The 16,239-nt window shown below is 38.8% G+C and overlaps 1 protein-coding gene across 11 annotated transcripts in view; it reads left to right on the plus strand.

Moving 5' to 3' along the window:
- The first annotated feature begins 604 nt into the window (after positions 1-604).
- The window catches only part of ARMC2 (armadillo repeat containing 2), a 70,180-nt gene continuing 54,545 nt past the window's right edge, over positions 605-16,239 (plus strand). For 4 of the 11 annotated variants that reach the window (XM_054062294.1, XM_054062296.1, XM_054062295.1 and 1 more), the window contains exons 1-7: positions 1,048-2,222; positions 4,796-4,868; positions 5,574-5,675; positions 7,333-7,434; positions 8,362-8,530; positions 9,661-9,868; positions 13,330-13,383. In XM_054062294.1, coding sequence (XP_053918269.1) covers positions 2,122-2,222; positions 4,796-4,868; positions 5,574-5,675; positions 7,333-7,434; positions 8,362-8,530; positions 9,661-9,868; positions 13,330-13,383 — 809 coding nt within the window. In that variant the 5' untranslated portion in view covers positions 1,048-2,121. Of the gene's footprint in view, positions 766-1,033; positions 2,223-2,810; positions 2,829-4,795; positions 4,869-5,573; positions 5,676-7,332; positions 7,435-8,361; positions 8,531-9,660; positions 9,869-13,329; positions 13,384-16,239 lie in introns of those variants that run through there. The other 7 variants (XM_054062299.1, XM_054062304.1, XM_054062301.1 and 4 more) reach the window with 7 other exon arrangements.

Genomic DNA, 16,239 nt, shown 5'->3' on the forward strand with positions numbered 1-16,239 from the left:
ATCCAGTTCCAACCTCTCTGCCATGGACAGGGACACCTCCCACTGATCAGGCTGCCCAAGGCCCCATCCAGCCTGGCCTTGAACACCTCCAGGGATGGGGCAGCCACAGCTTCCCTGGGCAACCTGTGCCAGTGCCTCACCACCCTCAGTGTGAAGAAATTACTCCTTATGTCTACTCTAAATCTGCTCCTCTCCAGTTTATACCCATTGCTCCTCATCCTATCACCACAAGCGTTTGTAAACAGTCCCTCCCCAGCTTTCTTGTAGCCCCTTCAGGTACTATATAGGTCTATAAGGTCTCCTTGGAGCCTTCTCTTCTCCAGGCTGAACAAGCCCAACTCTCTCAGCCTGTCCTCGTATGGGAGGTGCTCCAGCCCGCTCCTCCTCCTTGTAGCCCTCCTCTGGACCCGTTCCAACAGCTCCCTATCCTTCTTATGCTGAGGATTCCAGAACTAGACACAACACGCCAGATGAGGTCTCACAAAAGAGTAACGGAGCGGGGACAACCCCCACACCACACCCCAACCCCTCAGCAGTACCTCTCTCCACCCGCCCCACCTCGCGCATGCGCACGCGCGCGCTGTGTCCCCTGCGCAGCCGCGCGGGCGTCCCCCGGCCCCGGAGCCCCTGCAGGCGCGCGCGTGAGGCCGGGGTTGGGTAGCCGCGCGCCGGCCGCACCTCGCCTCCCGCGGCCGCGATGAGCGGGGCTCCCGCCCGGACCCCGCGCTTCGCAGGGACGGCTGCGGCCCGGGCCCGGCGGCCGCGGTGTGTACCGTTGCCATGGGAACCGCGGGCGCCGGGCCCGGCCGTGGCGGGAGGCGCGGGAGGGACCGGGGCCGGCTGAGAGTTGGGGTGTTTCAGCCTAGAGAAGGGTCTGGGGAGACCTGATGGCGGCCTTCGTGCGCCCGAAGGGGCTGCAGGAGAGCTCGGGGGGAGGGGGGTGGGGGAGGGGGGTGTATCATCAGGGCGTGGAGTGGTGGGACGAGGTGGAAGGGTTTAGATTGGAAAGGGAGATTTAGGTTAGGCGTGAGGAGGAATTTCTTCACTGTGAGTGCTTTGAGGCGCTGGCACAGGTTGCCCAGGGAAGCTGTGGCTGCCCCATCCCTGAAGGTGTTCAAGGACAGGTTGGATGGGGCTTGGAGCAGCCTGGTCAGTGGGAGGTGTCCCTGCCCATGGCAGGGAATTGGAACTGGATGGGCTTTATGGTCCCTTTGAACCCAAACCATTCTATGATTCCATAACCTTAAAGATCCCTTCCAACTCAAACATTCTATGACACTATGAATTTGTTGCTATTTACTTGTATTTCACAGGCTTAGGAAATGCCTTGGGCAGCCTGATCTAGTGGGAGGTGTCCCTGACCTTGACAGAGGGGCTGGGAGTGGATGATCTTTAAGGTTCTTTCCAACCCAAACCCTTCCATGATTCTGTGATGCAGGGAAGCCCTCTTGGATGTGTATGTTAAATGGCATACAAAAAATCACACTTCTCTGAAAGCTGTAGGCTCTGTTTGTCACAGAATCATAGAATCACCAGCTTGGAAAAGACCTCTTGGATCATTGAGTCCAACCATTCTCCTAATTTTGTTCTCATTTCTGTTTGATAGCAATTCCTCTGCTTCAAATTTTCACCAAGCGGAAAGCATATCAGTTGTGATTGATTTGTTGGTGATGTTTACTGTTATATCTAGTCTAGTAACTAAGAGTTCGCTCTTCCTAAACATGTATTTGTGTGCTAGCTGTTCTAGGGGTCTGCTTGAGAAGATAGAATTGGAATTCAGGTGTCATCTGGATTCAGAATGTTCGTGGCTTGAGTACAGGGTTTCTCCTCAGTATACTTAGTGACTGCAAATGTACCCACTCTGTGTGCTGACAAATTGCACTGGTTTTGTAATGGGATGTGGGGTGGCAGAGTCAGCCTGGTACCAGGTCTTGCATAGTCAGCCATGCTTCTCTCTTGTGCTGATTGATCCAGGATAAGTGCTGCAAGGGTGCTGCTGTCTCGCTTCTGGAGATAGCTAGGATTAATCCAGGGTTCTCTGATCCTGTACCACTATTTACTGCTGTCAATTCTTCCTGTACAGCAAAGACACAGACCTCTGGAGTAAACAGTTAAGGGAGAATGACAAGAGCCCAGCCATGGCTTCTTAGGTACTGGTGTAATGCTCTTCTGCTTTCCAGTAGAGAGCCAGGGAGGAGCTCTTTATCTGTGCAACTTGAAAGGTACCTGGGAAGTGGTGACGGCAGTGGGGGGCAAGATCTGCTACGTATCAGTTATGCTGTCCCCGTTGACACTGCCACATTGCCTTTATCTGTCCTCTGCTGTGATTGGGGGACCTGCTCCCCCTGCTCCCCGCTAAAGCAACCAGCAGCACAGCAGGGAGCGCAGTCAAGCATGCAAATCACGTCACAGATTCCCTTTGCAATGTTAATCATTAAAGCTTTGTTTTTAATGAATTGGAAGAGTGACTAACCGTGCCCAAATGGTAGGACTTACTGATTCAGTTTACAGCAGAAAAGTACCTTTGCCAGTTAAGTAGGTAAGAAGTGAAAGCTTCAACAAAACATTTTCATAATGGAAGTTTGGTCTCAGCTCTAGCAAATGAAGGTACTTATAGGATAGAAAATTTGCAATTGACAGTAGAATTAAAAGAAATGTAAGCTGATTTTATCAGAGATGGTGCTGTTCCACAGAAGCATATCCTATCTCTCAGGTTGCTTCTTAGTTTACTATGACGAACATATACGTAAATCCCATAAAATACACGTTTCAGTGCAGAGCCTGGAGATTTTAAGAACTAAAGAAAACTATGTCTTCAGAAATTAAATGTAAGATATTAGATTGCTTGAGAAGATTATTTTAAAATTTAGCAAAGTACATGGAAATACATAGGCAAGAAAAGAAGAAATGTGAATTAATTCACGTTTCTGATGTGTGGAATCACGTTGATTATGCTTTAGTATTTATTTACATCTATTTTTTTCCATGTATGCTGGATAATACCTTTATCAGACATATGGCCTACACAGAAGACCTTCCACTTAAGGTCGAAATATTGACTCTTAGTAGCTGGGAGAGTAAGGAATGGTCGTCTGCCTTCCCTGTTCAGTGAGGAATGGCTCAAACAGACTAATGCAGTGGAATTCCTCGTTTATCTCTCTTGCGTACTGGTGTAATAGTGGGAGGAGTAGGGAGCACAGAGAGCCAAATTGTGTCACAGTCAAGCAAAGTAATGTATTAATGGTAATCAGAAAGATTGAAAACCCCAAAAGCCTCAGGATGCTGATCTATTCCTGTGTTTTGTAATTATCCATCTTTTTGTGAAAGAGTGTGGTGCATTCTCCTTAGCATCCAGTTTTATCTTGTGTAGTTCTGCAGAAAACATTGGGTTGTGTATTAATTAAAGAAACTTTGCCAGAATGTAGAGGCTCTGAAAGAATGTATAAAAGAGGCAGTTGGAAATGTAAAAATGCAGATCAGGAGAAAGTGACTCAAGAAATTAGAGAAATAGGATTTTTGCTCCATAGTTTAGAAATAAACAGCGGCGGAGTCTAATCTACTGTTGGTTCATTGTCATTGACTGTGTGAGAGAATAGAAGATGTTTTGGGTCAAAGACAGTGCAGGAACATATTTTTCTTTTTAGCTGAGTTTGAAAAGCAGAAGAGGAGTTTTGAGGCTTATGATGAATTTGCTCTAAAATGACAAGGGTCGTCTCTACAGAGAACTGCACCAGGATAGTGATTGATTTTGGGGAGCTCAAGAGATGATAAAGCTAGTCTTTCTCTGCCCACTGTGTTTGCTAGAAGTTGCAGTGGGACAAAACACTGACTGAAAAATTGGAGTGGTAATTGGTCTTATGTTAGTGTTACCTTCGTTTGCATGTGCTTGGGGGTGGGTTGAGGAGCAAGTTCTTCCTTGCTGCTGCTCATCAATTACTGATAACTGTGCTACTATTACTCGTAATAATACCTCTTTAACTTACTAGGAAGTTGCCCGTTGGATCTATATCCTCACAAGCTTCCCAAAATACATTCCCTACATTTTTTAGGCACTGTGGCTTTAAGATTTGTTCAAATATCTTTTAGCAGCAAGAGACTTGATTCTGTAATTATGTTTCCGGTGATTTTTTTTCCCCTGTGTTAATCTGTATTCCTAATCACATCCTTTGCCTTCTTCTAATGATCCTTACTGTTGGTGTTAATCTACATGTCCAGGAAGTTCCTGTGGATTAGAGCTACAGAGGCAGTCATTACACCAGTTTTGTATGTGGAGAATAATATGGGAAAATGGTCTGTAATGCACCTTTTCCTTAAGACAATGTATGCTTTTAATTGAGGTAGTCATCAACGTTTCCTGAGGAGCTGTGAAAGCTCTTGTTTCTGCATAAATTCTATGTGAGATCTTTTTCAGAGCTTTCTTAGGTCTTGCAAAATATAAAATTGTAGGTCTTGAAGTTTGAAATGATCATTTTTAAACAAAATTTATACTACTACAGAATTATTTCTTTGTGGAATTCTGTTACATAGCATAATTCACAGAGCTCAATAGATCTGTCTCTTGAAACAAAAGAGGGGGGAGAAAAGGTATATTGAGCTTTTTACATCCATTTTCCCAGTCATTTTTAGCTCTCCGTATATGCCGATTCTGTAATGACTGTAGGGAGGAGCTATGAGCTGTTTTTGTAACGTTAGGTGTCAGGCATGCCAGAAAGGATGCTGAAACATGTTTGAATGACCACATGAGTAAGTCATGAGGTCTGCTTTATTCATGGTATGTTTAATTTCTTTATGCTAGGCTTCATGCACCCAGTTCTGATTTGGCTGAATTGAGACCAGTGACTGGTGTTCGTCTTAGCCCACTGGCTCATGTGAGTACTCTGGAAATAACTCATGCAATACCGACATAAAAGTATGTGTATCAGTAGTGTTAGGAAAAGATATGGTTTAAATACGTTAGGGAGAAATGGTAGCCAGTTGTATTGATAATCCAAGACTTACAAAGTTGGTTTTGTCATTTTTTTCTCCAAGAGAAACCTGAAAATAATTTAAACTATTTACATATTGTAGTATTGCATTATAGTTCTAAGTAACATTAACAAGACTCAGAAGATGTGTACTTGATTCTGGTTTCTTGTGTAAGATTACTAGAACAGAAAAATGTCAAAAGCATCAGCATGAGCCAGCAGTGTGCCCTTGCTGCTAAGAAGGTGGTTAATGGTATCCTGGGCTGCATTAGCAGAAGTGTTGACAGCAGGTTGAGGGAAGTGATCCTACCTCTCTAGGTAGCACTGGTAAGGCTGTACCTGGAGTTCTGGGCCAAATTCTGGGGTCCCCCAAAATAAGAGAGACATGGAACAACTGGAGAGAGTGCAATGAGGAGACCCAATCGAGGCTGAGAGAGCTGGGACCATGTAGCCTGAAGAAGTCTTGGGAGATTTTGTCCATGTGTGTAAGTACCTGAAGGGAGGATGCAAAGAGGATGAGGTTAGGCTCTTTTCAGTAACAAGACCAGGGGTGTGAAAATCAAATAATCTGTGCTTTTATTAAAAAACTTGTCTTTATTTTTGTCACAGAAACGAACAATAGTTGCTTCTGCAAAAGATGAAGATTCTACCATTTCCCTTCCAAAGCTTCCTACCAATGATGCAGAGGTTAGAAAAGTCAGCAGTGCTCGGGTAAGCTTATTTAGAAGAACTTCTCAGAGAAATTTCCTTGCTTCTAAAGTGGGCACAGACTAAACCACAGGAGGTTCTGTCTGAACTTCAGGAAACACTTTTAAGACCGTGAGGCTGATGAAGTCCTGGCACAGGTTTTCCAGAGAGGCTATGGAGTCTTCATCCTTGCAGATCTCAAAAGCTGTCTGGACATCGTCCTGGGAAACTGCCTGTAGGTGGCTCTTCTTGAGCAGGGGCGGGTTGAGCAAGGTGATGTCCAGAGATTCCTTCCAACCTCAAACATTCTGTGGTCTGTGATGAAGAACTTGAAAGTAACTGGTTAATTGTGCTTCCTCTTTGACTTACGCATCCATGAAATGCAATGACTGGAGTTTCTTTAAAAGTCAGATAGGGGTACTGGTAAGAACTCCTTTTTTTTTCTCCCTCTTGTGAAAATTTTGAGTTGTTTTCAATTTATAAGTGTATTGTCTCTTTCAGGTTTTATATGTTTAATCTTCAAATATAAGATTAAGCCATGATCATTTGCTTAGTCCCTAAGTGAAGAGAGTGTGCTAAAACGGCTAAGTGTGCTTGGTGTATATATTGTTTCTTTAAGACAGTGATCTAAATGTGGCGTTCTTTAGGAATGGGAGTGGGTGGGGTGGAATTCCAAGAAATGTTATACTTCGGTAATTTTTATAAGATTATTTGATAGAGATCAAATTAAAAGGTGCTGACTATACTTATATTAAATATATCTACCATTGGATTTAAATACTGGTGTTGAATTTTTACTTATCTTGTGTGTGAGAGTGGAAAAACCCTTAGAGAAAACTGCTGTTAAGATCAGTGCAAAACCTGCCTTTTGTGCTTTGGAACACTAAGTATAGAGCTTGTATGGGTTGTGGTGGTTGTAGGGAGTGGGCCTCACCTCTTGGATATATTCAGCTAATACCAGGGGGAGCAGAGGTCTGAAGACCTAATGCATGGTTTATTGTGAGGAAATTGTTAGAGAGCCCTGATCTTATAGGGCAGTGCGTTTATGTAGGACACAGCAAGTATTTTGTGCCAGAGTTTTAGGGAGTTGCTCTCCTCCCCAGAGATGCAATATATTGACATAAATTAAACTAGAACTTGCATGTTTCTGAGTCTGCATGATTTGTCTTGGTGGGATAGGAAGCAGTAAATATGATATGAACACATTTGAAGTGTTATGGAAATACTACTTTAGTGCTCAAAACCAAACCATTAAGAATAGATGTGCCTCTAGAATCGTAAGTGCAATTCTTCGGCACAACGTTTTTTTTTATTTTTACAGATAAGCATATCGCAAATGATGTTAGATGAGTATCTATGAGAGCAATAAATAATTCTGACTTTTGGTTGCTCTACTTAGGCTAGTTTTTGTTTTCTGCACCTCTGAATATTTGCTTTTAAATGGCTTTCTGTAGTCATAATGTTATAGATACATGGCTTGTCCAGTGGAATAGTATCAATAGATTCTGGTTATGGAAATGATAGTTTCTTAATGAGCAAACCAATGTAACTTTTATCTATTCTATTCTGAGCTTAATCTTTTGTATAAATCATTCAGTTTTCCATTTTTTTTTTAAATTGTTTATACGACACTGAAATTATCTGTGCTTTTATTAAAAAGTTGTCTTTGTCTTTGTCACAGAAACGAACAATAGTTGCTTCTGCAAAAGATGAAGATTCTTCCATTTTCCTTCCAAGGCTTCCTACCAACGATGCAGCGGTTAGAAAAGTCAACAGTGCTCAGGTAAGCTTATTTAGAAGAACTACTCAGGGAAGTTTCCTTACCGCTAAAGTGTGAACAGACTAAACCACAGGAGGTTCTGTCTGAACTTCGAGAAACACTTTTAAGACCGTGAGGCTGATGAAGTCCTGGCACAGGTTTTCCAGAGAGGCTATGGAGTCTTCATCCTTGCAGATCTCAAAAGCTGTCTGGACATCGTCCTGGGAAACTGCCTGTAGGTGGCTCTTCTTGAGCAGGGGCGGGTTGAGCAAGGTGACGTCCAGAGATTCCTTCCAACCTCAAACATTCTGTGGTCTGTGATGGAGAACTTGAAAGTAACTGGTTAATTGTGCTTTTATGCATCCATGAAATGCAATGACTGGAGTTTCTTTAAAAGTCAGATAGGGGTACTGGTAAGAACTCCTTTTTTTCTCCTTCTGTGAAAATTTTGAGTTGTTTTCAATTTATAAGTGTATTGTCTCTTTCAGGTTTTATATGTTTAATCTTCAAATATAAGATTAAGTCATGATCATTTGCTTAGTCCCTAAGTGAAGAGAGTGTGCTAAAATGGCTAAGTGTGCTTGGTGTATATATTGTTTCTTTTAAGACAGTGATCTAAATGTGGCATTCTTTAGGAATGGGAGTGGGTGGGGTGGAATTCCAAGAAATGTTATACTTTCATAATTTCAATAAGACAATGTATTTAAACAGATTTCTGTAGTGATAATGGTGTAGATATCTGGTTTGTTTAGTGAAATGGTATCATTAGATTCTGGATATGATGATGAAAGTTTCTTAACAAGCAAACCAATATAAATTTTATCTTTTCTATTCTGAGCTTAATCTTTTGTATAAATCATTCCATAAGTTATTCTTTTTAAAAAATTTTGTTTACATGAAACTGAGATGATCTGTGCTTCTATTAGAATGTCTTCTTTGTCTTTGTCACAGAACCCAATGCTGCTTACTACTGCAAAAGATGGATATTCTTCCATTTTCCTTCCGAAGCCTCCTGCCGACAATGCAGGGGTTAGAAAAGTCAGCAGTGCTCAGGCGTGCTTATTTAGAAAAACTTCCAAGGGATATTTCCATGCTGCTAAAATGGTTCCTCTTGATCAGAGTAAGAATGTTTTGATACGTGTTATTTCCTAGGAAAATAAATGCATGGTGCATTTTAATATTATTAAAGATATGAATTATTTCATTATTTTGAAGGACTTACATGTCCTTTCAGAATAAATTTTAAAAATATTTAAATGGCTTTAAGGCACTTTTGAAAATGTGTTTTCCCAAAACGATACTGGCTTTCACTTCTAAAAGTGAGTTGAAAGTTACTGAGGTAGCTTTTTTTCACCATAGGTTTCTAAATAATGGGATTTTTGCTGAAACGTTATTTTTCAATGGGTAAAATTAACATTGAATGTATTTGTTGTTAACAGTTTTGTTAGCGGAGACTTAATAAGTGTTGCTAAATGTGGGATTTAAAAGTAATTTTCTTGCAAATGGGAAGTGATTTGACATCTTGGTTTCCTGCGCTGTGGCTCATAATAAAACGTCCCGGAACTCTGTATTTAATGAAGACTCATTTGTAATAATGACAATGCTTACATTGCCTGGGATTCTTACTTTGCATGATAAACCAAATATCTCACCTTTTAGTTTTTTGGAAAGTAAGTCTTATACAAAAAGTACTAAACTTTACTGCATTATTATGTACATATTCTGTAAAATACATTTACATCATGTACCCCTATAGGTAGTGTAATCCCTAATAAGTTGATGTTCCTAATTGCAGAAGTTGAGAACCTAAGTTTCAGCCTGAGTTTGTCTCTTCTCCCCTTTCGGGATCATGCAGATGTTTAATTAAGTTTTCTGTGCAATTTCTTACAATGTGTACATACCTAGGTGCAAGATTAACAGCTACCTTTTGCTTGAGTTCCTTAATAATATTCAGATCCTGAAGTATAATCAATTCTTTCACAATGTATGAGCCACCTGTCTGTAAAAGGAGAATTAAAAAAAGGATAAAAAATCAAAATGGTAAAACATAAACCCGAAAGGCTTTAAGAGATGATATTCATAAGAAGACTTTGACTACTTTGCTGTAGTCTTAAGATTCCTCACCTTTTAAATTGATAAAAGCAATTTTTGATAATGTAACATGACAACCAGAAATTAATTTTAAGCTCTGTCATGTGTATTTATTGTGTAAGAATACATCTACAAATGTAGTCTCTTTGGCTATTTCAGATGAAGAGAAGCCTGATTCTGAAGAACCAGCTATGATGAGTAATCTTTGCAGAAGTAATACTAACTGCTTAGCAGAACGAAGGTCATATGCACCATCTAATGATGTAGGTAGACAATTAAATTGTAAAAAACATATCAGCAGATTGGAGAGAGAAGACTTCCTAAAATGGACAGAAGGAAAATCTTTATTTCAACTGAGAGGAGAAAGGTTGGTGTTGCTCAAGTACAGTAATGTGTGCCGCCTTAGGAATAAAAAATCTTTACGCTTCTGTTTTTAGGAAGTTCCTACAGTCAAAAGATTAACTTGTCTAAAAACTGTTGGTAGGAAGTTGCTTGATATGAAATATCCTTAATTTTGTTTCATTGTTAACATTTCAAAACTAAGTTTTCTAATAATTGCCTAATGGAATACTGAGGTTTAAATTCAGTGTCCTTGCTCTCACAGTTCAAGCCTGTTGTTTCAAGGTGCTATACATTCTTCTCTTAGCAGAGCGTAAAAGAACAGAAGCATAAAGATACAAGCTCTGTTTCAATTCTGGTATTAGGGAAATGTGTGATCATACACAAAAAACAGGCTTAAACTCTGGCGATCAAGGCAGAATCTTTTTACTGCCTTGCATTTTTTTTTAGTTCAGTTTTTTTGATGACCAAATGGATGTAAGATATTAATGAGACTTTAGTGCATGGACTCTATTTTTACTGAATCAAGATTATTACATCCATTCTGTAATTCACAATCAAGTCTTTTGTTCTTTTTTCTTTTGATTCTGGTCTGAATTCTTGCACGGGAAGGAATAGTTTGTGGTTCTCTGTTCAGTAGAGTTGCTGCATTAATAGTTGGATGAACAACTGTTTTTCTGCTAATGACATTGACAGATCTGACAATGTGTAGTATATTCCTCATGTTATAAAATGAAAGGCCTTTTGTTTACTAACTTAATGATAGTACTAAATAGTTTAGAGAATGTTGTCCATTGAGGCTGTTACAGCAGAGCTGTCTACTCTGATAGCTCTGGTATATCGCAGAACTATTGTAGCACTCTTATTCTACAATAAACTGAAAGTAGGATTAAAAAAAAAGATAGGTTCAGAAAGACTAGAGGCTTGTGTGAGCAATGGAAAGTTTCATGAGTATAGAGGGAGAGCAACCAAGAAAATAAGCCCAGTAATGAAAAAATTGTGAGTGAAGGAAAGTAAAGCACTAAGGAGAATGCTTCGGTGCAAAATCATTTTCTCCCATTAAACTCAGTGACGCAAAAGATCTTTTAGGTAAAGACCATATGGATTAGCATACTACATAAGTTGCTGTAATTTTACTTTTATTTAGTAAAAGTGGGGTATGAAGTACTTCAGTGTTGCATTTGAAATGGGCAGTTAATGGTATCAGAATGTCTCCAATAAGAACGGGTCAGTTGATACTTTTACAAATTTGTAAGAATGACCTTCCTGCTGCGTCATAACTTTAAAACTTGCAGGTACGATGGAACACTTAACTCGTTATGCATCCTTGATATCTGTTCAAAATTGTATAATTTTCCTTTATAAGCTTGAGAGCTCTGCAGATTTTTGATTTCTGGTGTTTGGTACTGGTGCTTTTCACAATCACCTATTCATATGGTCTTGTGTACCATTGAGTTTTCTGGTAGCCTTAGCCACAGAATGTCATGATTTACCTTGACAACTTTGATAATTTTTTGAGAATGACAGACTTCTCTATTGAAATGTTCCTAGGAACGGGCAAAAAAACCCTATTGTTGAAAAGATTGCTTGTTGCAACATGAGATCTTATAGAACTTACAGTTTGGTTTCTTTGTGTAAGAGGAGTTTTAGAAAATATAAAAAGTTGAAAGGTGAAAACTACATATATTCAATTTTATTTTCTTCAAATATCATTATGCATATTTGAAGAATAGGTTGTCAAGGTTCATTTTGTGTAAGCTCTGCCAGCTTAATTGCTTTATGATGTGTTACTTACATTTCTGACTCTTAACGTACTAGCTAAGATACTAATGATTCTAACCATAAAAGGTGGAATGTTAATGCATGTAGCTCATCACATCCATGTTTAATACTAGATATAATTGAATGTCATGTATCACTTAAATTAGATCTCAAATTAGTGGCCTTAAGATAATACAGAAAAATGTTTTTCCAATCTTGTTCTGACTAGTTTTCTCCAAAAGAGAAAAGTAACGTGATATCCTTCCTCCTTTCATATGGAACACAAGATCTGTGTTTTTTGAATGGTGAATCTTTATCTTCTCCCGTGGGCTGTGCATGCTCTCTCTTGTCCCCGAGACAGAGATGATTATTGCCAATGCTGCCCCACAGATGCTGCCTATACTGCTTTATAACCTTCCACCAAGAATCATTAACAGCGTTTAGGTGCTCATATGGCTTCATATAGCAGACATACCTGCAATATTGCAATATGCACAAGAATAATACAAAATGAGGGACAGTGGGCCCTCATCTTTATCAGCTGATGGTGTAGTATGATGGAGCGACTCTAGGTAATAGCTGCTTTCATACATTCTGACATATTGCTAGGACTTAAGCCAATAAACACATTGGTTAAGTATTTACATATCAATACACGAGTCGAGTCAGGCAGACCTTGATCTATATAATTTTCTGAGTTCAGAGATGTCATTCTTCATCTGACAAGGTGGTTGAAAGGTATCACAAACCTGTTGTTCAGTATAGTTTGTTGAGTTTGGACTTGATAGGAGTTGTATACCAAACGTTCTAGTACCGTAGCGGGGTTGTCGCACTAACAGAGTTTTGGGATTCTTAATAGAAAATGTTTACAGCTACTGCATGATTGCTATGATTAGATTGCATCTACTTCTGCGTCATAAATACTTAAAGCATCTTGTATGAAGTTAAAAGGTATTTTCTATTCAAAGTACATTATATTCAGGATTAATAGGATGAGGGCTTAAAGGAATGTGAAAAATTTATTACCTGGAGTCCCATCATTCTCTGTGTGAAGCAGTTGTGTCAGCCTCAGTCCTATATCCCAGCAGTGTAAAACCGTGGCAGGAACTAAGCAAGAGGATTACAGAACTAGTACACTTCATACGGGAGAAGGTGCATGAGACTTTTTACTCCACTCTCCCAACAATTCATATATGTGTACCAAAATAACTTTTATAGTAAAGCTCAGTTTCTGTTAATAATGAAACTAGCGTATACCAAAATAGCATGGCAGATTCCTGCTGTTAGTGCTATTTCATTTATTTCAAAGAGAAAAGAAGTGAAGTATTTTATTCCAGCAAGAGACTTGCTCACTTTCCATCTCAAATTCTTTTGTTGTCTCAAGGACTGATGGAAGGAATGAACAGCGCTAATGCAATCACTATTGCTTTATAAAAATACTGAGGGGGAAAAAAGAGAAAAGGACTTTTTGAGGGGAAGATTCTTTGTTATTTTGTTTGCAATTTTGTTTTTCAGAGAGCCATCTAGTTACAATAGAATAGGTATATTAATTGAAGCAGATTGAATTTATTGACATGTTGCCTCAGGAAAGCAAGGAGTAATTTCTGACAATCATAAGGAAGCTAAGTTTTGTTTACATCTTCATCCAGCCATTGTGCCTTGCCATGTCTATTGTGATTGCTGTAGAAATGAAACTTCTGAATTGTTTTGTGCATTTATATATTTCAGCAGAAGTGTCAACAGTGATGGCAGTTTTGCTGATGAAGAGCAACAGCTTCCCTGGTGAGAAAAAATGAATTTATTTTTTTTTCTTCTCCTCCTCCAATTTCTCAGTATTCTGAAAGCTTAGATGTCATTCCAGGACTCCTGAGAAATGTAGGTGCCTTCAGCGAGGAAAAGCTTGGTGGCAAACAGTTGATTCCCAAGTGGCCTGCTCTACACTTTTTTTAATAAGTGATTCTATAGTTATAAAAGGATTAGAAGGTGCTGTGAAGAAGATATACTATGCCCTGTTTTCTATCACTATTGCTATCCTTATTAAATGCCTCTTTGACTGAATCCTTGAGAGGTGTTCATCAATTGTTTCCATAAGACTAGTTTCTCTTTTCTGTGCTTTTAGAGTTCTGGAAAACTTCAATAGGGAATGATAAAAACAAGGGACAAGTGAATACTGGAAATGACTTCTGTCTGATTGCTAAAGCTACTTTCACATCTGCACCCAAAATATTAATTCCTTTTCTCATTGAAGAATAGGATTCCTGTAGAAGAGAGAGATTTCTTTCCTGAAGGGAACACCCGTTCTGTTTTGCTGTAGATGAATTTTTGAAATTAATGACATGGTGTGAATATTAGTTTGTTGTATGGTTTAGCTGATACTGCTGCAGATTCTCCAGACTTCTTTCAGGATTTGTCTTTTCTCATTATGTATATTCACAACTTCTGGCATTCTCATAAAGACATGGAAACAGGAAATTTAGCCACTCCTAAGTAATCTTTTTCTATTTCTGCCTCAGTTCAAGTAGCTGTTGAGACCACTAATTTAATATAGACACAATCAAGTGGTGTGAAACTTGCACAGGCAGAGTTTTTTACGGTGTTTTCCAAAGCAAGTATTATACCCTGCCCTTCCAAGAAGGTACCTGTTTTTGTAAAGAGTTAGGGGATACTGAGAGAAAATTTGGAATTAATTTTTTTTTCCAGAACTTTTATCTCTGGTCTCCTCACACATGAGAGACAGCGAATCGAGTTCAGGTACATTTTTACTGCCTGCTCCTAAGGAAATCTTTCCACTCTAGTCATTAGTTTCAGGACTAAGTCATTGATCTCCAAATCTGGGAGAACTAGATCTTAAGAGACCTTATGAGCAATTTAATGGTAATTCTAGAATGGGAAAGAATGCCATGGAAGGGGTAAGGAAGGAATGCCAATGCTAGGTAGGACTGTAGGGTTTGGTTTTGGTTTTTTTTTAGAATGAAAATGCTTATGCAAGATTCAGATTAGGAAGATGAAGATCCTAAATATATATATTTATTTAGGCTAGTATTTTAGGAGGGTTTTATGGTTAGAATTAGGCTGTCATTTTTCTGCTTGCTTAAAGATACCCTGCCTCAAATAGATAATGTTAATATTTTCAATATTAGGCAGAAGATGCAAAGACTATGAAGAATAAAAAGGGTAAGGATATAGATTTTTAATCAGCCTCTAATATTCTTTTAAGCTGTGCTATTTAACATGTGTATGAAGTTCTTCACCAACAGCCTGTATAAATAGAATACTATATTCTTTTTTATCGCTGGAGCTGCCATAAGTAATGGACTATACCTGTGATTGTGTTTATAGAGGAATTACTATTTGCTCATCTGTAGGATGACTCAGAGTACAGTTAGTTGGCCTATTTGTCAACTTATTTTTGCAAATTATGTTTCCTTTCTACTATTTATGCTTTCTCATTTCAGTGGTGTCAGTTATAGTCTCAGTTATAGTTTTCACTCCGGTTTTTATTTGTCTTTTCTGGGGTGTTACTTATGATGTAATCCTTTGCAATTCCTGAAATAATTTCAGGAAATCTATCTTATCACTTTTTCAGTTATTTGCATGCTGTTGAAAAGATTTGTAGCTGAGAAATAGGACTGACTAGAGGTTTGTGTAATTGGTTTAATATTTTAATTTGTATTTGTTTTAGTTGTCCACAAGTAGTTTACTACTTCTCTGTTATCTTTTCTAAAAAGAAATGGTCTTTAAAAAAATGAGCAGTTACACTAATTCTTTTTCCTTCGAGGCACACCTATTGCTAATTTCCACGTTGTTTTTGTATCTATCTTGTTTGTCCCTGAGGTGACATCATAGCAAGGAAAGTTCAGGGGTAGTTGAGCAAAATAGAGATGCATTATTCACTTGTGACTGGGTTTTTTTGAGACTTAGTGTTTGTATTTACTTTCAGAACACAACCTTGCAATTTTTCCATATAGAATTTGGGAATTTTTGGTTGAGAGGAAAATAGCCAAATGATAGCTTAAATAGCCAAATGATAAGAATAGCCTTCTTATCAATAGAAGGCATGTTGTTCTTGATACTGCTAGCATTAAAAATAATCCCAAGTTACAGTGTAGATGTAGTTATATTCTGAATATACATGTCAGTAACATCTCAAAGAACAATCTTTCTAAAGGGCATATCTGTTTCAGAATTAACCGAAACTGGAGGTCTGAGCTCTGACCTAGTCTGAACATGTTTGCGACTAGTAGTCCTTTTGATACATCTGGCTTGCCTGAGCAGGCCCCCAGTGTCTGCTTAGCATTGCTTTAAATCTGTTCTACTTACCACTTAGTGAAATATCTTGATTTTTTGGTGTAGATACATCATGTCTGACTTTCGAATGCACACAGCGTATGTTTGTAAAATCAGATGTTCACTGCTTGTATTTATGTATAAACAGTCTGCATCTTTTACTTATGGCAGTGCCTAGGCTGTTTTTAGAGCCTTGTCAAAAGTTAGAAATTGTTCTCCTAGATGTTTGAAGACCTGGAAACATTGATATATCAAGGACCCAAAAGAAAATTTGTAGAAGTTTGATTCAAGTTCTTGGGTTTTAAATTAACTAGAAGAAAGGAATTTTGTGGGAGCTAAAGGGAATGAAGG

This window comes from Cuculus canorus, chromosome 3 (assembly GCF_017976375.1).
Source record: "Cuculus canorus isolate bCucCan1 chromosome 3, bCucCan1.pri, whole genome shotgun sequence".
NCBI lineage: Eukaryota > Metazoa > Chordata > Aves > Cuculiformes > Cuculidae > Cuculus > Cuculus canorus.